Source organism: Malaya genurostris, chromosome 3, assembly GCF_030247185.1.
Source record: "Malaya genurostris strain Urasoe2022 chromosome 3, Malgen_1.1, whole genome shotgun sequence".
NCBI classification, from domain to species: Eukaryota; Metazoa; Arthropoda; class Insecta; order Diptera; family Culicidae; genus Malaya; species Malaya genurostris.
The window spans coordinates 98713669-98738319 of NC_080572.1; the positions used below are offsets into that span (position 1 = coordinate 98713669).

General features: G+C 38.6%; 2 protein-coding genes across 9 annotated transcripts in view; one reads left to right on the plus strand and one right to left on the minus strand.

Annotated features, from left to right (window-relative positions):
• Positions 1-24651, minus strand: part of LOC131434838 (uncharacterized) — a 149495-nt gene that overhangs the window by 42056 nt on the left and 82788 nt on the right. The window lies entirely within an intron of this gene.
• LOC131434837 (uncharacterized) lies at positions 10866-16686 on the plus strand. Of its 2 annotated transcripts, none has more exons than XM_058602028.1 (2): positions 10866-16305; positions 16362-16686. In XM_058602028.1, the coding sequence occupies exon 1, from the start codon at positions 12354-12356 to the stop codon at positions 16050-16052; it is 3699 nt and encodes a 1232-aa protein (XP_058458011.1). In that variant the 5' UTR covers positions 10866-12353; the 3' UTR covers positions 16053-16305; positions 16362-16686. The 2 variants fall into 2 exon arrangements, with proteins under 2 accessions (XP_058458011.1, XP_058458012.1); XM_058602029.1 differs by having other exon boundaries at positions 10866-16184.

A 24651-nucleotide genomic window follows, 5' to 3' on the forward strand; every position in this document is an offset into this window, starting at 1 on the left:
TAAAATCAGTTCAACCTTTTCCGAGAACTGTGTATGTCCTTGTGCATGACACCCTGTACTTCTGAAACCGGAAGACGGATTCAGATAAATTCAGATGCAGAATTTAAATTTGTGAAAATCGTTCCGAAAAAAATAAAGCATAGTTTGTCACATAGGGACGAGTCGGCAGCCTTGTGTTGGTTTATGCCTGGGCCACTCGTGTTTTATAGAAAAGTATTTAAGGAATTAATTTGATTTTTGCCTTTCTCATGTAGAAATGTAATACAATCACTGTGGAAACCGACTTTTGAACCGAGGCCCGGAGAACCGAATGTCCTATACCATTCGATTCAGCTCGACGAATTGGGCAAAAGTCTGTGTGTTTAAATGTTTGTATGTGTGTGTGACAAATATTGCCAATCATTGTAATGTAATGAAATTAAAATGATGTTACTCATTTTGCTCATAGATGGCTGAGCCGATATCGTCCATCTAATATTCAAATGAAAGGTCTTAAGGTCTCATAAAAATTGCTTGTCTTTTAATCAGATCCGACTTCCGGTTCAGGAGATACAGGGTGGCTAGTCTAAAAATTTCACATAAATTTATCGGGTTCATCGGGTTCACAGATTTTGAGAGTCGATGACCAAATAAACTTATTTCAGTTTTACCGGTATTCGGTTTTCAATCCCGGAAGGTACCATACAATTTTATTTGGAACGAACTACGATTTCTCCAAGATGGCTACACTGATTTTCAAAAATTTTGAATCTCATGAAATGGTTTACAATTCCTAACTGACTTCGATTACACCGATTTCCGAATTCCGTGTCCGAAAGTATCGGGAATGGAGAAGCTAAAAGAAGACCAAAACGAATTCAAATTAAAAGGCTTGTGGTCCCATACAAAACTGATGAATTTTATCCGATCCCGACTCCCAGTTTTAAAATTACAGGGTGATGAATTTTTAAAACTCAAACCGTCATAGAAGATGGCATACAAAACTGATGAATTTTATCCGATCCCGACTCCCAATTTTAAAATTACAGGGTGATGAGTTTTTAAAATTCAAACCGTCCAAAAAATCTCCAAAGTTGGGCTTAAAACTATTTCAATTTATTCGTCATTTTTATTCATGGACAATCGAACAATTTTGGGTTTGCTGATCACTGAAAATCTTTTCTGGAAGTAGCAGAAATAATGACAAAAACTTTAAACTCACTCAACTCACTTCTACATCTTTGGAATGCTTGATCGATTGTCACACGTTTAGATTTAAAGAAATAATTTAAAGGTTTCATACAATTCTACCTTCGATTCGTCTTGCAGTTCCCAAATTACAAAGTAATGGGTAATTGCTGCTGTAAAATATAGGAGAAAATGAATAGTATGAGAAAGGCAGCACTACACCACTAGGTGGATTAAAACAAGTTCATTGTTGTAAGTAAAGTGAGTAATTTCTTCCATCCAAATTCCATCAAAAATATTTTATTGCTTCAAAAGAAAAACCTTTTTTAATTCTCCTAGTGGTATAATGTTGCCTTTCTCATATTACTTATGTTTTCATAAATATCACTAGAGAACTCTTTCAAAAAAATGTATTGCAAACTTGAATAAAAAATAGAAAGTCTATTTGGGCATAAGCTAAACCTTATGAACTTGTAAAAAAATATGTCAAACTAAGAAGAAGTTTTCCGTTTTATGTTCCTTGGCTTTAAGCACACTCCGTTCTCTAGTTCCGGAACCGGAAGTCGGGATCGAATAAAAATTAATAGCAATCTATTGTACTAAAAGACCTTTCATTTCAGTTTAAGTTTGTGAAAATTGGTTCAGGCGTCTCTGAGAAAAATGAGAAGATTCGTGTTGAAGTTTGTGATCACTATTTCCAGTACTTCCGGAACCGGGAACTGGAAACCGGTATAGCTGAAGTTGGTTCACCTAGCAAACAACTAGCATAGCTCACAAATTGAAACAGGTTTGAGCCAAATTTAGAAGAACTTTTTCCTTTGTTGCCTCTTCGCTTTGAATTACGGTTTTTGCGAACTGACTAGAATTACAGCGGAAAAGTGGAAAATTTAATTGAAAGAGTGTGTTTCTATACAAGACGATGTAAAATGTAAGACAGGTCAAAAATTTCATTTCGAGAATATGAGTAATATGAGAAAGGCATTATTACAAACTCGAGCATCGATGTCGGCTTTCGTTTTCTTTACCGCGTGTATACGATAAATGATGATTTTACTTCCCAAGTAGCAATTAAAACTTGTTAAAATTGGCATGTTTCACAATTGCTACAGAACGGTTATTCATGTCAGATATGTTTGACAAATGATTTTACATGTTTTAGTAACAAATGTGAAAATCATTCATATTACTGCTTGTGAAACCAAGTCAAAAATCTAAACGGATTAAGTTCCACATCGGTTTATTTAACTGATTCTAAAGGGTGATTTTTTAAGAGCTTGAGAACTTTTTTAAACAATAAAACGCATAAAATTTGCAAAATCTCATCGGTTCTTTATTTTAAACGTTAGATTGGTACATGACATTTACTTTTTGAAGATAATTTCATTTAAATGTTGACCGCGGCTGCGTCTTAGGTGGTCCATTCGGAAAATCCGCTTTTTTATCGACAAATTTTGTTCAGCGATGAGGCTCATTTCTGGTTGAATGGCTACGTAAATAAGCAAAATTGCCGCATTTGGAGTGAAGAGCAACCAGAAGCCGTTCAAGAACTGCCCATGCATCCCGAAAAATGCACTGTTTGGTGTGGTTTGTACGCTGGTGGAATCATTGGACCGTATTTTTTCAAAGATGCTGTTGGACGCAACGTTACAGTGAATGGCGATCGCTATCGTTCGATGCTAACAAACTTTTTGTTGCCAAAAATGGAAGAACTGAACTTGGTTGACATGTGGATTCAACAAGATGGCGCTACATGCCACACAGCTCGCGATTCTATGGCCATTTTGAGGGAAAACTTCGGAGAACAATTCATCTCAAGAAATGGACCGGTAAGTTGGCCACCAAGATCATGCGATTTGACGCCTTTAGACTATTTTTTGTGGGGCTACGTCAAGTCTAAAGTCTACAGAAATAAGCCAGTAACTATTCCAGCTTTGGAAGACAACATTTCCGAAGAAATTCGGGCTATTCCGGCCGAAATGCTCGAAAAAGTTGCCCAAAATTGGACTTTCCGAATGGACCACCTAAGACGCAGCCGCGGTCAACATTTAAATGAAATTATCTTCAAAAAGTAAATGTCATGTACCAATCTAACGTTTAAAATAAAGAACCGATGAGATTTTGCAAATTTTATGCGTTTTATTGTTTAAAAAAGTTCTCAAGCTCTTAAAAAATCACCTTTTATAACAAGTTTATTTGAGCAGTTTCATTTTCGGTTTCTGCTTAACAAATATGACTGATATAAAACATATCAAACAAGGAACTTGTTGCACACCATACAAGAAAACTGCGCTTTTTCAATCGCACAATCGTTGCGAGAAGAGTGAAGAAAAACAATGTTAGAACAATGTTTGCTACTTGGGTTTATAATGAGCCGATTTATCTTTTTCTGGAATCTTGTTCATAACTTGTAAAACATAGTTTAAAGTTTCAGAAGCGTATTATTTATGATCTTTCAAACAGAAACAATTTTTAATAAGAAAATGATTTAATTATTCTAGTTACTTTTCGCAATATCTTATAACATCAATAAAGCCAGATTCGAAATGGATGTCATGAAATAAAGCCCCCAATCTGTAATCATCTTTAATGGCGATATGACAGAAAGGTACGATTGAAAATTTAAAACACGACACGGTGCACTGCAGTCTTAGTTATCCGTGGAATGTTCGTAGTCGCAATTCTTTGATTTCACAGTACGATTCGAGCCGTTCGCTCAACATTGGAGCTTCGAAATAATCGTTTTCAACATTTCAATTCGTGGGAGCGCTGTTGAAGCAAGGTCACGCAGGAAGCGTAAGGCGTGATGTGATTCATTCTGCATTGGAAGAATCCACTCGTTTTCTTATATTTGTGTCCGACCACTTTTTGATGATGAACTTTAGGAGAGCGGATTGGTAGAAAAACAAAACAATGTGAACGTAGATGTAAGTTAGACACATTCATCACATCGTGAACTAAATTCCTGACACCACGCAATTTTCAGTCGTTGCCCTTCCAGCTGGGAATTCTGAACGGGGTGCGTGACATGTTCATTGATCATGCTGGGAATGCTCTTTATGGTGGAACTTGCGGCTTACGTCTTAGTTGAAGTGTTGCACCTCTACATTTGTTTAGCAAGTTTCGTTTCGAGTGGGCCTTGCTCATATCTCATGCATTTATTAAACAACATTTGGATCTGAGTGAAAACTGACATCGTGATCTTGAAAACGCAATAGAAAAAGTTGTTCAACTACATTGTATTATATAGACGACCGTTGAGGAGATATCACTGTGTTACAGAAAAGAGAAGATCTAATTTGACTCCTAAAATACTATTATTTTCCAAATGATTATTTAACTCTTGCATGCATCGCACTCATCGGAATGTTCTTAATTTAGTGAACGAAATTTCAATCAGAGTCGTAGACTACATTAATACCGAGTAATAGCACGATACCTAATTTATACATTCAAGGATCAAAGGACAAAATAGGTTTATACTTTTCGATCTAGCTTCGTACCTAAGCCGCATCATCAAGGACGTCGATAATTAGTTGAGTTTTACGTTCGACAGTTAGTGATCGTTCTTCTGTTCTAGTTACAAAGCACATCAGCACTTTCAGAGGCTTGTTTCTGTCAAGGAAGTAAGGGTGCAGCGTGTATGGAAAGTAAAATTCCACAAGCGATGCAATTGTGCCATCGTATTGTCGCATATGTTAGGTTTTATTGCTGTAGGCATGCGATCGTACGATTGCTGTCGCCATCGACGTGTTGCCCGTTTTGTCATCTATAGCGACTCTATGCACTTGAACCAATGCGGGAGTAAGAATCTCCTGAGGTTGATGAATGGCTTACCACGTGCCGTACCTTTAAGTACGCTCGGTATGTGCTATGTAGAGCTTATTCTAAGTGTGCCATTAATGCACTATCGATCAAATGGTAGGACGGTGATCATTAGTCAGAGGCTAGCAGCAGACACAAATTAAAGGTTTAGATGCTAGCCTCATTCGAGATGATATATTGGAGGGTCTTCCTTGTGGACTAGATAGATGGGTAACATCAAGATCAAGATACCTCTGTTGACCTGTGATACACACAGTTGAAACACGGTGGGAGATTGGAGAGCTGTTTAGGAATTTACCTTTTTCTTATATGAGTTGTTTTTGTATCATATTTCGGAAGATTTTCTTACCTGAAAGTAGACATTAAGATATTGTATTAGGCAAGCACGATTTAATGGCGTCTGTTTATTTGAAGGAAAACTATACAGATGTTTAAAACCAAAAATTTATCAACCCAACGAGAAAATTGTTGCAGACCTTTTTTAATTAATTATATGTAGATAAGTCTTTCTATTGTAATTAACCTCCGGATCAATTAGTACCTGTATACGGAAACATATTGTGTTAATGACAGTTCAGGTCGAATTAACCACAGTCTCAATTGTAAAATCGATTCAAGTTTTCTTCTAATTAATAGACAATATTATAGATTGTCATTTCTCATTTTAAAAATTCATAGCGAATTTTGAACCACTTTGCCATTTGAGACAATTTGAACGAATATTCATGTAAAATGTTCATTTATGTTCTCGTAATGATAAAAATTAAGATTAAAAAAACTAAACACAAAAAAACGATATTATTTTTCGAAATCGCCGAAGCTTGAAACTAATTAAAATATTAATACAAAAAAAAATTATATAAAAAAAACTGCGAGAAGCATACAAATACGTAGTGGTTTGCCTTTTCCCACAAGCAGTGTTCTACAAAATAGTCACTCATGAGTCAGAAAGCCAAATGTCATGCAAAATTTTTTTGCCTTTTTCATATAGGAAGGCTATGCAATCCCTATGAAAACCGACTTTATAACTGAGGCCCGGAAGGCTGAACGTCATATACCATTAGATTCAGCTAGACGAATTAAGAAAATGTATGTGTGTGACAAATATTGTCTCTCACTTTTCTCGGAAATAGCTAAACCGATTTTCACATACTTAGATTCAATTGAAACGTTTTATATACCAAAGTTTCTGAATTTCATTTAGATCAGACTTCTGATGCCAGAATGACATCTTTCGAAGATGGTATAATTTTTATCATCTTAGATTCTACTGAGAGGTCTTCAGATACCGTGAGAATATTCCGGGTTCCAACTTCCGGTTCTGGAGACAGCGTGCTTAGTGTAAAAATGCCAATTTCAATAGTGTTATTTTCATAAGTAATAATTAAATGAGTGACGAGTGCTTTAGATTGGCTAATAACTGTTACAGTTCATTGTATATATTCTTTGATGGTTCAATCATCCGAAATTCCGGTTTTCGGTACCGGAAATTCCAAAAATAGTGGTCAAAATCATGAAAATGGAGCACTTTTTATTATTTTCCAGTTATGTTTGAAACTTAAATTCAAACGAAACATTTAAATATGGTAATATTAAGCAAATGAAGTCTTGAAATCTGGGTTCTATGTTTTTTAAATACTACAAATTAAATATTTGATCATTTTTTTATGTAATATATAAAAAAACAAACAATATGAGAATGGCATGATTACACCACTAGGTGGGTTAAAACAGGTTTTTAGAATGTAACTAGAATTCACATCAGTATATTGATATCTGTTTGGTTTTCTGAAAAATCTTCCAAAACCAACGTATTTTTTAAAACACAAAAATACTTTTGAAATTACGAAAATCACTCGATTATCGCAAAGAACACAAATATGAATTGCTATTTGCTACAATAGTTTAGTATCGTATTTTTACTACTGTATTTTTTTGTAAATGAACGCATTCAGGACAAAATTATAGAAACGATTTTTTTTCAAATATCGACAACAAGATGCACTTAATCGAGAAACCAGTAAATCTTCTAAACGAATATCGGAAAACAAAATGTTGATTTTTGAGCAATCAGGTATTACTATACCAAGCTCGAGAATGGTTTTTATGTGTGTATAACTAACTATGAATCTAATTAGTAGAAAATCAACGATGCCGAAGCGCATTATTTTTTCTAAGTGAGCTGATACTTTGATGCCACTCTTCCATGAGGTCAGATCCGTAGAAGTGGTTTCTTGTGTACTTCCCATATACACGAACATTTACTTAAAATTAATAGCTTGGAGGTCTAATCCATAAAGGCAGACTTCCAAAACTTAGTGATCGGTGACGAATTTTTATCAATAATGGCCCAATAGTAGCTTTAAAACGAGCGTAGTTTGTTGAAATCGGACCAGCCATCTCTGGGAAAATTGAGTGCGAAAAAATCAACGCGTTTTGTTGGTCACGTCACTTATAACATCATATATCCGGAACCAGAAGTCACAGCTATTTGATCTTCATACTTGATGAATGGCGCAATAGTATCTTTCGAACGAGCCGAAGTTTGTTGAAATCGGTTCAGTCTTCTTCGAGAAAATTGAGCGCAAAAAGAAACAACGTGTTTTGTCAATTGTGCCATTGAATCACCCGAACCAGAAGTCGCAGTCATTTGATCTTTGAATGTGATCAATGGCTCAATTGTGATTCCAGTCCATGAAGCTCCGTAAGTAGTAGAATGAAAGTGAAGAAAGTAGTGTGCAATTCACATAGGATTGCATAAATTCAAATTCATAAATTACGTCATAAAAGTAGGTAATTTGTCTCACAACTAATGTACAGTACTAAAATTTTACAGATTATATTTTATGTCCAGCATTTTTCAGATTTTGCCATAGTGCCATCGGATACATCAATGATTTAGCTCATTAACAACAGTAAAGCCCTTGCACACATACCGCCAAGTTTATTAAGCATCGATTAGCATCATCACCTTCGTTTCATCTAGTCGTGTCGTCGGCAATTGGTCAAAGATACGATTGATCCCACGTTCCTTTGAATGCGTCTGGCGTAAGCGTGAAATCTCGTTCAGATGCTTCAAGCACATATCTACACTTGATTAGCCTTGCAGTCACCGTCAGCCGGGAGAAGGAAATGAGTGTGCCGATCCCAGCTATATTGATGGCGCCGGCAATGCTTTACGTTCAGGGTCAACCGGTAGGCTAACTGACCACATCTAAGAGATCCTTTCAACTAGTCTGAACCGGTACCCAGAAAAGGGTGCGTTCAACTATTCGCATATGAAGTCAACGGCAAGCAATTGAATGTAAGACTTTATGATTTTAACAGATCGTTACCGGCGGTAGCAACACTCGAGCATTTACAAATGGTTTGAGACGGAAATATTTAAGGCGCACCATTAGGTTCCAGAATGAATCACACTGGAAGAGACCATCAAAATAAATAAATCGCTCTTAGAACCGACCATTAGCATGTGCATTGCCCTGTTGCAGTTTCAAAGCACCCGCAATCTAAAAATCATCCTAGGGTAATAAAAACCTCTTGACACATCATTAACAACGTAGAACATTCGCGGTCGCCGTTGTGCGACTGGTCAAGCCAATTATCTCATACAATTGGAGATCTGCGACCACCAACATTGTGCTTTGTTCATATAGATCCAAATGGAACTACAAGGTACTTTAACTATAAGGTTTGTTCGTGGCCGAATCTGGATAGATAAAATTTGTATTAAAACATATTTGCTGTTAGTTTCTCCCAAATCACATTTTTTATTAATTGTAGATTTTTTTTTCCATAAATACGTTTAATTCTTAAGGTAATTTACATAGAATTCTTATTCTAATATTATACCAATATAGTCACAACGATTTCAGTTCAATAAAACATATTCCTCTTATTTTTGAATATCATATTATTTGAACCAAACGATTAACTGCTATAAATTATAAAATAAGCTAAAATTTTTATACATTTTGTTGTTGATTTCATAACCTATTTCGAGTTTGTTTCAGCACATCATTTTTATTAAAATTTTGCTATTGGATAAATAAATTGACGCAGTGGGAGTCAGAACTAAGTCTCAAAAGGGTCAACTATTAAATTGAAACTTCAATCGTCTTTATGAAATGATTAAGAAGTTTCATGTAAGAAAGGTCACGACAAGCAAGAATGTTCCGAAGTGGGACATTGGATGGTCTACCTTGGGTACGCAAAGAATTTATTAGTTGAGATCTGACATTACGAAACTCTACGTGTTATCGGACCCATCCGAAAAGCGCTCACCTTACCATCGCACGTCATGGTCATCGAGGAACGCGGTTTGTTAAACGAAAAAAGGAAGAAAAGAAGTAAGTGACGCATTGATTTCCTGTGGGTGAAAAGAGCACACTCAGTTCGCTTAAGTTCATTTTGTTTGATATATTTGCCCGATTAAGTCGATTTACTATATAAGTAAAAGCTATATCTAAGGTAATTTGACGTTTCATGTGAATAATAGATTGTGCTTAAAATGAATTTATAAATAGGTTGGCTAGTGCTAATTGCTACAAGCGAAGAGTTACCTAACCTAAATTAAGGAGTCTATACTATAGTCGGAACACTCAGGCTCAGTGTTTCTAAGCCGACTGCTCGGTGAGGTTAGAAGACCGTAAGACTAACGAGGAAACTAAACGTAAGTCGATCAATTTCTTTAACTTGAAATACCATCAATGAAGTCTCTAAATTATATAAGTTTATACATGATACTTATCACTGAAAATTTATCGCAGGAATATTATAATCTCCCAAACCTAAATTCATCGTTTTTATTACCGGAGATTATACATTCGGAATGAACCCTCCACACGCACGTTGACCAAATTTGTCAACATCTTATAATATTCGTTTACTGTACGGTACTAAATTGAGCAATGTCAAGTCGATCTAAGACGGGCGCGAAGAACGGTTCTAAGAAAACGCGATCGAATGCGATGTTAGGTGTTAAAGGTGGGTGCGAAGTCCAAGTGGAAGATGGTGCGTGTAGTAGTGTGTCAGTGGTGGTCGAGGAAAACTCGGAGGCAAATAAGCAACCGGACGAAACTCTACCCGGACAAGCATGCAAGACATGCGATGGTCCGGACACCGACGACATGGTTCAGTGTGACGAGTGCGATAAGTGGTATCATTTTGCTTGCGTGGGGGTAACGAAGGAGATCGAGAACCAGAGCTGGAGCTGTCTCAAATGCGTTAAGGCAAAAGAGGTCCAGCGACGAACTACAATCCCCAACCAGAATCCAGCGCTAGTCAAGCAATTATCCGACCGCAGAAACGAAGAACCAGTAGCTACAGTGGATCAACAACTTCCCGGTGCACAACCGTTTCAATCACCAAAAACGGATACCTCGTTCGGGACAAAGGCAGAATCAAAACAGTCAGTCACAGGAGCCTTATCAGTTGTTTCACGTATTTCCTCAAAATGTTCGTTGCTGAAATTGGAGTTAATGAAACTGGAGGAGGAACACGAGCTCGAAAAACAGGCAGCTGAGAAGCGGCGTCTGTACGTTGACAGAAAGTATGACATTCTTAAGCAGTTGGCAAACCGATCAAACGTTGGTTCCTGTGACGGGTTAAGTCGAGCGAATGACGGTGTGGAAAATGGTCGTAGTCGAGTGAACGATTGGATAAAAAACGTAAACGCATTCCAAGATGAAAGAAATGAATCGAATCAGTGTTCAGAGTATTTCAGTCCTCGGAAATTTTCTACATTCATTGCTTCTTGCACTGCCAGAGAACAATCTAGTCCTGGGAATGAACAACGTTCGGAATCAAATAAGTCTCATCACGATCAGCAGTCGTATTCGGAAGTTTCTTGCAGCTACGTAAGAAATGTCAGTCAAAGGTCGATCCAGGAATCGGAAACACGAAATCAACGCCGTGAAAATAAGCAGCGCACCGGAACCGGTGGTAGTTACAATGGAAATCCCAACGATGATGAATTAAATCAATCGATACGTCAGTCACATACGTACGATAGATCCGGCTACAAGCGCGCTTCGATCCGCGGCCCATCTATTCCGTTTCAAAACCATTCAGTACAACAGCATGCAGCTCCGCCGACCAGACAGCAGCTTGCAGCTCGTCAAGCGGTGTCGAGGGACTTGCCCACGTTTTCCGGCAATCCGGAGGATTGGCCGATCTTCTTCTCGTCGTTCAACAGTACAACATCAATGTGTGGATTCTCAAACGATGAGAATATCGTTCGACTGCAGAAGTGTTTAAAGGGTCGTGCATACGAAGCAGTGAAAAGTAGACTGATGCACCCGTCCAATGTTCCGGGAATAATTGGAACCCTTCAGATGATGTTTGGCCAACCCGAAGCTATAGTATGCTCGTTAATGAGTAAGATTAATGCCATGCCACCTCTGAAGGAGGAAAAGTTAGAGACTATCGTTGAATTTGCAGTGAGCGTACAAAACTTTTGTGCGACAGTTGATGCTTGTGGCCTGGAGGATCATCTCTACAACGTTTCTCTTCTTCAACAGCTGGTTAACAAACTTCCGTCGTCGATTAAATTAGACTGGGCGCGTCATCGTCGATCCGTCCCCAGGGTCAACTTGGCGACTTTTGGGAATTGGGTGTATTCTCTTGCTGAAGTCATAAGCACTATTTCTATTCCTTCGATTATACAGGAGCCTAAGCTGGCTCGTAACGATGGTCGCAACAACAAGAAAACCAGCGGTTTCTTGAATGCACATCTTGAGTCTCCAGAGCAAAACACCGTAGATACACTATCAAATGCAAAGTACGCCGAAAAGACTCAACCCGTCTTCAGAGATCGTCTATATAACCCTTGTTCAGTATGAAAAGGCACGTGTAAGACGGTGGAGAAGTGCAAACGTTTTCTGGATCTTTCTCGAGATGGTCGATGGGCTGCTATACGTGAATTCGGACTATGTCGTACATGCTTACGTTGTCACAATGGAAATTGCAAGGCAAAACCTTGTGGCAAGAATGGTTGTACTGTCAGACACCATGAACTGTTACACAACGATCAGAAAGCTGAGAGATCTGCGGCAGTTATAGCTAATCCTGTGAGCGTAGCGTCCACAATAACTGAGTCGAATCAGTCTCATGGGTGTAATCTTCATCGTACGTTATCCTCTGCAGTACTATTTCGATATCTTCCAGTTGTGCTGCAAGGGATCAACAAAACCGTTCATACCTATGCTTTCTTTGATGACGGTTCTGAACTCACTCTGCTGGATAACAAGTTGGCTGAAGAGTTACAGCTTGATGGTGAAATTAGTCCACTCTGTTTACGGTGGACAGGAGGAAGAGAGCGTCATGAAGAGAACTCCCGAATTGTAGACGTAGGAATAGCTGGAATGAATAGTAACGCTACTGTGTACAATCTGCGTAATGTACGTACGGTGGAAGAGCTGCTGTTACCTCCTCAAACGTTAGACGCGATAGAATTGTCCAACATGTACCCACATCTCCGGGGTTTACCCATTAAATCGTACCGCGATGCGCAACCGCGTATCCTTATAGGTTTGAAACACACGCAAATCAGTTTGGTTCTGCAAATCAGAGAAGGTGGTATGGATCAGCCTATTGCAGCGAAGACAAGGCTGGGGTGGACCGTCTATGGCGGCTCTATCGAGTGTGTTTCCCGTACAGTGCAGTGTGCCTTCCACGAGCAACACCAAGACCAGCGAACGGACGAAAGCATGCATCAAGCAATGAAAGATTATTTCGCTTTAGATAGTACCGGAGTATCGAAGCCGGATAACGTGCTTTTATCTACTGAAGATCGTCGATCCCAACACTTGCTGCAGTCTCTTACTAAATTTAGGAACGGTCGGTACGAGACCGGACTTCTCTGGCGGTTCGATCACATACGTCTCCCCGATAGCCGCGCTATGGCTCTTCGGCGTTTTCATTGCTTGGAAAATCGCATGAAGAAAGATCCAGGTTTGGCCGAAGCTCTCAACTCGAAAATTTCCGACTATCTAGCGAAAGGATACATCCGCCAGCTTTCATTCAGCGAACTCGCTCGGCCGTACCAACGAACATGGTATCTTCCTATCTTTCCCGTTACAAACCCAAACAAGCCTGGAAAATTAAGAATTGTTTGGGATGCAGCAGCTACATCTTACGGCCAATCTCTTAACACCAATCTGCTAAAGGGCCCTGATCAGCTCAGCTCCCTGTTCTCCATTCTTCTTCAGTTCAGGAAGTATCGGATCGGACTGACTGGTGACATCCGTGAAATGTTTCACCAGGTGGATATCTCTGAACAAGATCAGCAATGTCAACGGTTCTACTGGAGAGATGAGTCCGGAGAAATCGGTACCTTTGTGATGCGTGTGATGACGTTCGGATCATGCTGCTCTCCAAGCTGTGCCCAATATGTCAAAAACATCAATGCTCAGCGCCATTCTCGAGACTACCCGGAAGCAGCAGAAGTGATCATCAAGAGTCACTACGTCGATGATATGTTAGTCAGTGTCGAAAGTGAAGAGCAGGCCATTGAATTAGCACAGAAAGTAAAATTCGTCCACTCGCAAGGCGGCTTTGAAATCCGCAATTGGATTAGCAATTCGAATCGCGTCTTAGCAGCTCTGAAAGAAGGAAGTATTGCGGAAAAGAATTTGGATCTGACCTCTGAGATGGGTACCGAAAAGGTATTAGGCATGTGGTGGTGCACGACATCGGATACGTTCACGTACAGAGTTGGTTGGAGCAGACTTGATCGCGCGCTCTTGGAAGGACGTCGTCATCCTACAAAAAGAGAAGTCCTTATGACGATATTCGACCCTCTCGGTCTAATTGCTAACTTTCTCATGTTCCTGAAAATCCTGCTGCAAGAAGTTTGGCGATCTGGTGTCCAATGGGACGATCCCATTGACGAATTGTCGTACGAAAAGTGGAAACTGTGGCTAAAAGTTCTACCTGAAGTGGAGAAAGTGTCAGTCCCTCGCTGTTATCGAGTTCTTACTAGTCTCAGCGCTAGAATGGAGATTCAGTTGCATACATTCGTTGATGCTAGCGAGAACGGGTTCGCAGCTACTGTACATCTTCGATATGTCCAGAACGGCATGGTGGAATGCAACTTAGTATCGGCCAAGACGCGGGTGGCCCCATTGAAATTTACTTCAATCCCAAGGCTCGAGCTTCAAGCTGCTGTAATAGGTACACGGTTAGCACGAACGATTGAAGAATGCCTCTCCACTCCTATATCTAAACGCTACTTCTGGACTGATTCATGGGATGTCATTTGCTGGATAAACTCAGATCACCGGCGGTACTCACAGTTCGTTGCGTTCCGTATTAGCGAAATTCTCGAAGTAACTGAAATTAATGAATGGCGCTGGGTACCCACCAAGTTAAACGTAGCTGACGACGCTACTAAATGGGTTGGTCGACCGAATATGACTCCTGAAAACAGATGGTTCAAAGGACCTGAATTCCTCCAGCGTCCGGAAGAGGAGTGGCCTAAGTTTCCAACCAGAAAGAGCTCAACCACAGCAGAACTTCGACCGAGTCTTTTACTGCATTACATAACTCCTGATGCCATTATTATCGTAAACAATTATTCCAGTTGGAAACGGCTTGTCAACGTCGTCGCACGTGTTTATCGTTTTCCTGCAAATTGCCATCGCAAACAGCAAGGGAAACCAATCGTAACCGGTCCTCTCACAACCGAAGAGCTGCAGACTGGAGAGTGTTACCTCTATCGCCGTGCGCAAATAGAAGCTTATCCGGAGGAAATAGCCATATTACTGAAAGCCCAGGAATACCCAGAAGAACCACGCAAGCAAATACCAAAAAATAGTGAACTCTATCAGCTATCACCGGTACTTGATCGTTACGGAGTCGTAAGAATGCAAGGAAGAACGCGGCACTGCGTCTATGCTACTGAAGATGCAAAAAACCCTATAGTTATGCCACGTGACCACTACATAACCACCCTGATAATAGCATATTACCACAATAAATACCACCACCAGAACCACGAAACCACCGTAAATGAGCTTCGCCAGAAATACAAGATCGCTAGACTTCGAGTATGTTACGCAAAGGTCAGAAGGCAGTGCCAGCGGTGTAAGAACGACAGCGCTGTTCCGTATCCCCCGATCATGGCTGATCTTCCGCCAGCACGAGTTGCGGCTTTCTCACGACCGTTTACGCATGTTGGCGTCGACTATTTCGGGCCAATGGAGGTTATCGTAGGAAGAAGAGTGGAGAAACGATGGGGAATGCTAGCCACCTGCTTGACAATTCGCGCGATCCACGTTGAATTAGTACACTCACTCAACACAGACTCATGCATTATGGCTCTCCGCAGATTTATCGCCCGTCGTGGTACGCCAAAAGTACTGTTCAGCGACCGCGGGACAAACTTCGTGGGCGCAAGCCGAGAACTTCGTGAGGCTGAGGGTACTATAAACCAGCAGAAAATTATGGAAGAGTTTGTCTCCACAGAAACCCAGTGGCTGTTCAATCCACCCGCCGCACCGCACATGGGCGGCAGTTGGGAAAGACTAATTCGCACAGTAAAGAAAAATTTAGCCTCTATATGCCCAACAAAGAAACCTACAGATGAAGTACTCCGCAGCCTTCTGACCGAAATTGAAAGCGTGGTTAATTCCCGTCCATTGACTCATGTACCAATCGACGACGAATCGGACCCTGCTCTTACTCCGAATCATCTTCTGCTCGGCTCTTCAAACGGAACTAAGCCGTTATCCGTAAACGACAACAGCGGTTTGGCGTTAAAGCAAGGATGGCGTGCCTCTCAAACTCTAGCTAACCAGTTCTGGAAGCGCTGGCTAACAGACTACCTGCCAGAAATCACCAGACGAACAAAGTGGTTCGTCCACACACGGCCAGTTAGGAAAGGAGACATCGTGGTCATCGTAGATCCTAAGCTGCCCCGAAACTGCTGGCCGAAGGGCAAGGTCATCGATACCTGCGTATCCAAGGACAATCAGATACGTTCTGCAACAGTGCGTACAGCGAGTGGCGTGTACGAGCGACCCGTGACCAAGCTTGCAGTTCTGGACGTCTTGCGTGACTAGATGTAGGCCAACCTGAGGTCGACATACCTGGGGGGAGTGTTATCGGACCCATCCGAAAAGCGCTCACCTTACCATCGCACGTCATGGTCATCGAGGAACGCGGTTTGTTAAACGAAAAAAGGAAGAAAAGAAGTAAGTGACGCATTGATTTCCTGTGGGTGAAAAGAGCACACTCAGTTCGCTTAAGTTCATTTTGTTTGATATATTTGCCCGATTAAGTCGATTTACTATATAAGTAAAAGCTATATCTAAGGTAATTTGACGTTTCATGTGAATAATAGATTGTGCTTAAAATGAATTTATAAATAGGTTGGCTAGTGCTAATTGCTACAAGCGAAGAGTTACCTAACCTAAATTAAGGAGTCTATACTATAGTCGGAACACTCAGGCTCAGTGTTTCTAAGCCGACTGCTCGGTGAGGTTAGAAGACCGTAAGACTAACGAGGAAACTAAACGTAAGTCGATCAATTTCTTTAACTTGAAATACCATCAATGAAGTCTCTAAATTATATAAGTTTATACATGATACTTATCACTGAAAATTTATCGCAGGAATATTATAATCTCCCAAACCTAAATTCATCGTTTTTATTACCGGAGATTATACATTCGGAATTAACCCTCCACACGCACGTTGACCAAATTTGTCAACACTACGCATGTCCAAACGACATGATCGATATCGCGATAGCCTTCGCCACAAGCACAATGATTAGTCTCGGAAAGTCCAATTCGAAGGAGATGTGCATGTAACGTGTAGTGATTGGACATGAGTCTGGACATCACACGAATGAAGTTCCTACTCACATCCAGCTCCCTGAACCATGCTTTTGTCGATATTTTAGGGATAATTAAGTGCATCCACTGACTCAGATCATCTTTGTCCCAAGAATCTTGCCAGCTGGTAAGTGTTCTTTGGCGAGTCGCGCTATAGAATTCGTTGATAGCAATCGGTCTCTCATAAATTTCACCCTCAACAGCACCATGTTTGGTTAATATATCGACTCTTTCATTGCCTGGAATGGAGCAATGAGCCGGGACCCAAACTATTGTGATTTGATAATTATTATTCAATATGTCGAAATCAGGAATTGCAGACTTCTCTGCAACCGATTTGATGTTTTTGACCAACATTCCAATGAAAGTTTTTTACAGTTGTAGAATGTTGTTTATATTGAGAAAATTCTCTTTTCACGAAAGACCAATACCGCTTGATAGGTCGTAACTCTGGGCAGTTATAAGGATTCGTCTCTTTCGGTAAAACATGGACTCCTTCCGCTTTAAAGCATTCCAAAATATCTTTGTAATAATCGCTCTTTTAGATATTCATCACGGTATATTTCCTTGTTTACCATTCCGATCGTTTTTGTCTTGCGCGACCGCAGCTGCATATTGCCTGCCAATCCAAATATTTTTTGAGAAACCTGGTCTGTTTTTTCGTCATGAAATGTTCCCTTACTCCGTTCCGTTGCATGGAAGTATTACCCGTCACATTCTGTTTATTACAACGGTACGGTACAGTTTACACCTTGAACGACTTATCATACCTTGCCGGTTCTTAAAATTATGAACGAAAGTGGGATACATTTTATTTTTCTAGCCACAGTACCTACCGAAAGATCTGGTCTCTTCTGCAATATTTGCTGAGATCCGTTTTTGATTCGCTCCCAGCCTTCCTGGCTGTTGTCAAACATGCATCGAAAGATTTAAAAACGTCATGGACAGTCAAATATGTATATTATTCACCAATATGGATTCGCGAGGGACATCACAGTAATACTGCGGTGGCAAGAAGGAATAGACTACAATTTATTTATACTCATATGACCAATCAGTACTGAATCGAACAACCCTAAATATATCATACATTTCTCCACGTGGTGCAAAAAAAATTGTAAATACGACTTAAAATATAATCGTGTACTAATTCGTAAGAGATTACATTGTTATATCAAAAATCCCTTTTAATATACGTGTATTTGAAATTTATTTTAAATCTATGTAAAACTCTAAATGTAAACGCAGAACTGAACGAATTCATCCTTTCAAAAAGTCAAAGTCTTGGCATTACATTCCTTTTGTGGAATTTTGTCCTTTCTGTTCCAACAGACTGCGCAGCCGTTTCATAGCTTACAGAATCATTGCATGACTAGTACTACGATCCTACTGATACTAAGGATGCTTGCAGGCCGAGGCTCAAACATACGACAACTGGCTTGTAAAACCAGCACCCTGTGCATTGAACCGCCAACCAATTCCATAATTTGGGGTGTTCCCGCGAACCCACATGGACCGAAAAAAGCGGATACTTACCAACGTGTTACATCCAATACGCCGGCCGGTGCCGATCGCCAGCTGTAGGCTGGATCTGCCAAAGTCGACCACTAGCCCTTGGCATCTTAGAGCTTAAGCAGTGTGCCTTAAAAATTATATAATTGACTAAATAAAAATCCATAATTTCGTCACCATTTCCGAAGTATTACAATTTCTTGGCTTTACAAAAAAATCCACTTGTATTCACGTTTACTATAATGATGCACAGAGCTTTGATCGGTTTATTATTTTGATTGGCCTATTGTTTATAGGATGAAATTTATCAGGAAAAACAACATTTAAAATATTGGAATGTTCCCACCTCTAAGTGGGCATCATGCTCATTTAGTTTTGACAATTAAATTTCTGGTGCATGCTAAACATTATTTAATTTGTCACGAGATGCTCGCCGCAGAACCAAGCATTTTTACAAGTTACTTACTCACAGATTTTAAATGCGACCGCACATCATTGCTTTTCGCACTTGCTCTTCTTTCGACGCAATCTTCGATTTAAAAGCTTATATTATCACCAAAAACAGGTTTTTCTCAAAGAATATACACAGTTCGAAAAATTCTTGTGATTTTACATCTTATCAGATGCACATAAATGGAGCGTCATATTTCACACAAATTTATATTCAAGAACATGTAAAATTGTGTGATTTGAAAATTACATGGCTTTAAAACGAAAGAAATAAAAATCAAAAGATCGACATCAACAACGCGACTTGAACCAAAAAACATTAGATCACAAAACACACCAGTTAGTCGATTGAGCCACAGAGGCACATATCTGCTTGGCTGGTAAATCGTGCATATAAATTCATACAGTCTCACTTGCTAGCCAAGTGCAATTTTACACTCGGAGCCAGTAAATTTCTGCACGAATGGAATATTGTGGCATTTGAGAAGTTAAGTAGTTATGAATTGTATCGTTTAAAGAATTATGTAACCTGTAAAATCATAATTTTTTCCTGTATATATATGTATATATATATATATATATATATATATATATATATATATATATATATATATATATATATATATATATATATATATATATATATATATATTATATATATATATATATATATATATATATATATATATATATATATATATATATATATATATATATATATATATATATATATATATATATATATATATATATATATATATATATATATATATATATATATATATATATATATATATATGTGTGTGTGTGTGTTTATGAATCAGCTATATATTTTTTTTCGCGTTGATGAGTATTTTTCCAGAGATACGTAGTTTGTTACTAATGTATTTAGCCTTGACAACACTAAGTGTGACCTGGTGGATTTGACGTTTCCATCATAAAGTTTGACATTTTTATCCTTTACTATCTTCAGAACATTCTGTCATTTGAGTGCTATTTTTTTACAGTGTGTTAAACATTTTACCTCAGCAAAAAAATACAATTGAATCGTTAAAATTTTCGTGCAATAATCTATTACGATTTTTGTCGTGGGCTATCAAGACAAGCTATCTATCAACTTAGTTTGACTTTTGGCAGTGTAGCACCATCCTATGCGACTGTAAAAAAACTGATATGAAGAATTCAATCGTGGTCCCATGAATTCGAAGAAGGTCATCCAAAATCAGGTGAACGACCAAAAGGGTTAACCGGAGTAAAATAATATATATATATATAAATATAAACCGTGGAGGACCGCCGAGATACATCATAATACATGACTTTTTACATAGTATACAAAAATTGCAGAGTGAACTTTTCTATTTTTGAGTCTGGGACAATCAGTAGAAACTCTGGACAAAACTCATACTATTAAAACTTATTTGATTCAGACCGAAAGATATATCATTTTTGTAGGATTAGTCAAGGTTTAAAGTGATTTACCTCTTGATTCGACCATAATTACCAGCTACCATCTATAAGTCATCATTGATTGTAAACTTTTCGAACATATTTTCGCCGTTCTATTTTCTCAGAGATGACTGAATCGATTTTAATAAACTTAGACTCGTTTGAAAGCTACTGTTGAGCCATTGATCGAGTTCGAATGGCTGTCACTTTTGATTCCGGAGATATAATGGCATAATTGAAGTAATCGACTAACTGTAGTTTTCTCATCGGCTCAAACTTCTGGAAAATAATAAACGAATACCGATAGGCTTATGCTTATTCAAAAGCTGGAATGATGTCCCTGGGAAGTTTGGGAAATTGTGTAAAACATTCTCGGTTCGGGAATTACTGATAATTACTATCCGAATCATGATAAAAAATGGCTTAACATGGTAGGTTGACCCATTTTTTATCAGTATACTAGCTTATACTATTGAGCTTGAACAGATTGATTCTCGCAGGCTACCTGTGATTTTCAAGGGCATATTCATCCCTAGAAAAATGTTACGTAAGGCGGAATCGTTATATGTTATATGTAGTCACACACAGTCGTTCCGGATGACGGAAATAATTTATCCGTGCTGCGACATGTCTCTCCGAATGTCAACATCAATGACATTACGCACTTCTATGGTACCGTATTTTACGTCCACAGGGATTTGCAGTTTCATTTGCCATAGGTCTTATTTTACAGAACTCCGGTCTTTGTTTATCAGATTTGTAAATTTCGATTGCAACCCTTTGTTTGCTAAACTGTATTGTGTTCGTCGACCGAAAGCGACTTTCGACTGCGTCGAATAAGAAACGTCTGCAAACTGCGTACAATGGGGTGGTTGATAGTTTTCTTAGAAATTAATTTTTCACTCTTCTCCCAAACTGGATACGAAATATCGATACTGTACCGATTGCTGCAGATTTTTCGCTTTAGGCCGTGCAGTTGCATTTACTAAGCCTATTGATTTTCTAAAACATAATCATATCAAAACCAACAACTACGCCAAACAATCTAACAATCGAGGCTAACAATTCCCAGCTACAAAACATTGTCAACGTTATGAACGAGTTTCTTTTTTTCTGAATGATATTTTATTATTAAAAAAATACTTATCCAAGCCAATGAAAACCAAATTATTCATTTGTGGTTAACTCCATCCAAGCCACATTTGCACTATTTGGGAAGAGTCGCGATCACACGAAAGAAATATTTCAGCATGCTACAGTACAAATTGAAATTCGGCAAACTCGGTGCGATCGGAATGCCAGCAATCTCCGACTGAGGATGTTTGGAAACTTATTGGTGTTAGATGCACTAGCGATCAAAACCAGAGGTAGTTAATTGCAATGAAAGTATCGGAGTAATGAATCATATTACTTTCGAAATACATACCAGGTGTAATCAATTAGCGAAAGGGCGATAATCATCCTAACCTTGTGTGGGATGAAGAGTGAAAGATGTCATGCAAACTGGTTTTAGCTGGTATTGCAGATATATGCAGGAAGTACATTTTTCAGTTTATGCTGCAACTGAGGTGATTGCAGTACTGAATACGTTCATGCTTTATACCGGACTTATAATAGTAGTTAGTAGATTTCGGACTTTTATTGGAATTGTGAATCTTTAGCACATGTGAATTTACGCTCTTATCAACCAACAGCTTTGGAACCGAAATTTAGATCCAATTTTATACCAGCAGCATGTTAGTGGAGATTCCATTACTTGAATCTAGATTTTTTCATTCTTCAAATATCCAGAAATAGTTATTTGATGATTTTCCATACATACAAATAACAATTCATGGAAATTGAAAAAGGATATTTTCTTCGTTTATTTTACAATCCAGTATGTAGCATGTATGCAGTTACAGTTTCAAATTCGTAGTCTTGATAAGCTAATAGAAAATAATCATTTTATTTGGTAACGATACACTATTCTACCAAACATTTAAATCATGCGGAGCAGAAGAGAAAAAAAATAGCCGGTCGCAGAACGGTTCGAATTAAATTAATACTGATACTTCAATGGACGAAAATTTCAAATAGTTCATTTGGATCTTGAATAGAGATGGGCAATTCGTTCGCGAACGGTTCAAAAGAACTAGTTCTTTTGAAAGAATGAATGAGCTATAGTTCTTTTTTTGAGAACGGTAGTTCCTCAGTTCAAAGTCGAAAGATCTTTATTTTTTGTTTTTTGAGCTCGCTCAACCTTTTTTCACGAACGGTACTAATAAGAAAGTTTCGTCTTGAAACCTCAGTTCTACTTCGAGGGACTTTTTTTCCTCGCTTAAGCTTACAAAAGTAAGTTCTCGTTTATTCTTTGAACGAACAAACCAACTATGAATAGAACGAACGAACGGCTCTGGAGAACTAGTTCTTTCAACAGAACTCTGCATCACTGAACGGTTCTTTGAAATGAACTGTTTTGCCCATCTCTAATCTTGAATATTGTTAACAAAAATTATCCGTTCTTCGGTGGGCACACAAAACGGATCTTCCAACCGGTTTTCTCGCAGATATCTAGCAAATGCAAGGCAATCAAATTATCCAGCCACAGACCTGGGCTGACAATATGAATCTCGAATGGAGTTTCTCGAAATGATATTTTTAAAGTCGGTTCGACTGAACTGGGGCATTACGTATAGCTTTCGACCACTTGATTGAGATCCTAAAGGGTGGTACTAGATTTCGACTGGCGCGGTTGTCAAATAAAAATGAACGAACCCATATACATTGCAATCACGAAAAAAATGAAACATATAAATTATTGTTTGGATATTTTCGGTTACATGTATTCAGTTATAGTAAAGAAAAGAAGGAAAATGTTTGTAATACAAAATTTTGTTTGCAATAATTTGACCACATTTCTGTAATGTAGCTTTAATTGTAGTATGCCAGAAGTAAATCATTGATTGTAGAATTTATAATCTATCTAGGTACTATTGAAGAGTAAATTTTCGTGCTTTTCATGAGATTGCGAGATGGTCATGCTTTTGACATATTCCATATACTTTGTAGGCGTTTAGAAAAAAAAGTTCAGTTTAATTGAGCTATTACTGACTACAAAATCTTACAAATATGAAAAAACCTGTTTTAATCCACCTAGTGGTGTAATGATGCCTTTCTCATATCAATCATACTATAATATATAATACTGTGGTATTCTTCAAAATAATTTTCTTCGATTCTTAAAATAATAACCGAAATCGGTTTGTTTGACCGTCTACTGATAAAAACTATCAATTGGAAAAGATTTGAGGTCGATTTAGAAATTTTTTTAAAGGTTTTTCCCCATTTTCAGTGATGGTATACCATTTTTAACTCACTTTACACTATATTTCCGGATCCGGAAGTCGGATCCGCATGAAATTCAGGAATTACGCATGGGACCACAGGACCTTTCATTTGAACCTAAGTTTGTGAAAATCGGTCGCGCCATCTATGAGAAAAGTTAGAACACATATTTTCTTTTTTTTGCACAGTTTACCCCAAAACTCCCGAACCGGAAGTCGGATACAAATAATATTAAGGAATTTTGTATGGGACCACAAGACCTTTCATTTGAATCTGAGTTTGTGAAAATCGGTTCAGCCATTTCCGAGAAAAGTTAGTGCAAAAAACGTAACATACACACACACACACACACACACAAACACAGACATTTTGCGTACTCGACGAACTGAGTCGAACGGTATATGACACTCGACTCTCCGGGCCTCGGTTCAAAATCGGTTTTCACAGTGATTGCATAACCTTTCTATATGAGAAAGGCAAAAAGTTCACCCCCTATGCACAGTGGTTTGAATCGACAAAAACCTGTTTTAATCCACCTAGTGGTGTAATGATGCCTTTCTCATGTACATATAATATTGTGGTATTCTATTCAAAAATTTTCTCTTCGATTTTTGAAAGAAACCAAGTGATTGTTTATGCATAACATACAGAATAAATCAGTGCTTTGATTGCGTAAGCCATCCTTAAGAGAGCGAAATGGGTTCACTATTATATGCACTTCCGGCACCGGAACCCGAGAACCGGTATAACCGAAGTCGGTTCGTACGGCCACCAACTAACATGACACACAAACTCTTCCAGTACGCACCCTATAACTCCGGATTCGGAAGTCGGATCCGGATGAAATTCTGGAATTCCGTATGGGACCGGAAGACCTTTCATTTGAATCTAAGTTTGTGGAAATCGGTCAAACCATCGCTGAGAAAAATGAGTGAGATACATTTTGGTATATATGACCACTATTTCTGGTACTTCCGGAACCGGATACCGGGAACCAGGATAGCCGGAATCGGTTTGTTTAGTTGCCTACTGATAATGACTATCGATTTGTGTAGTTTTAAGACCAGTTTAGAAAATTTTTCAC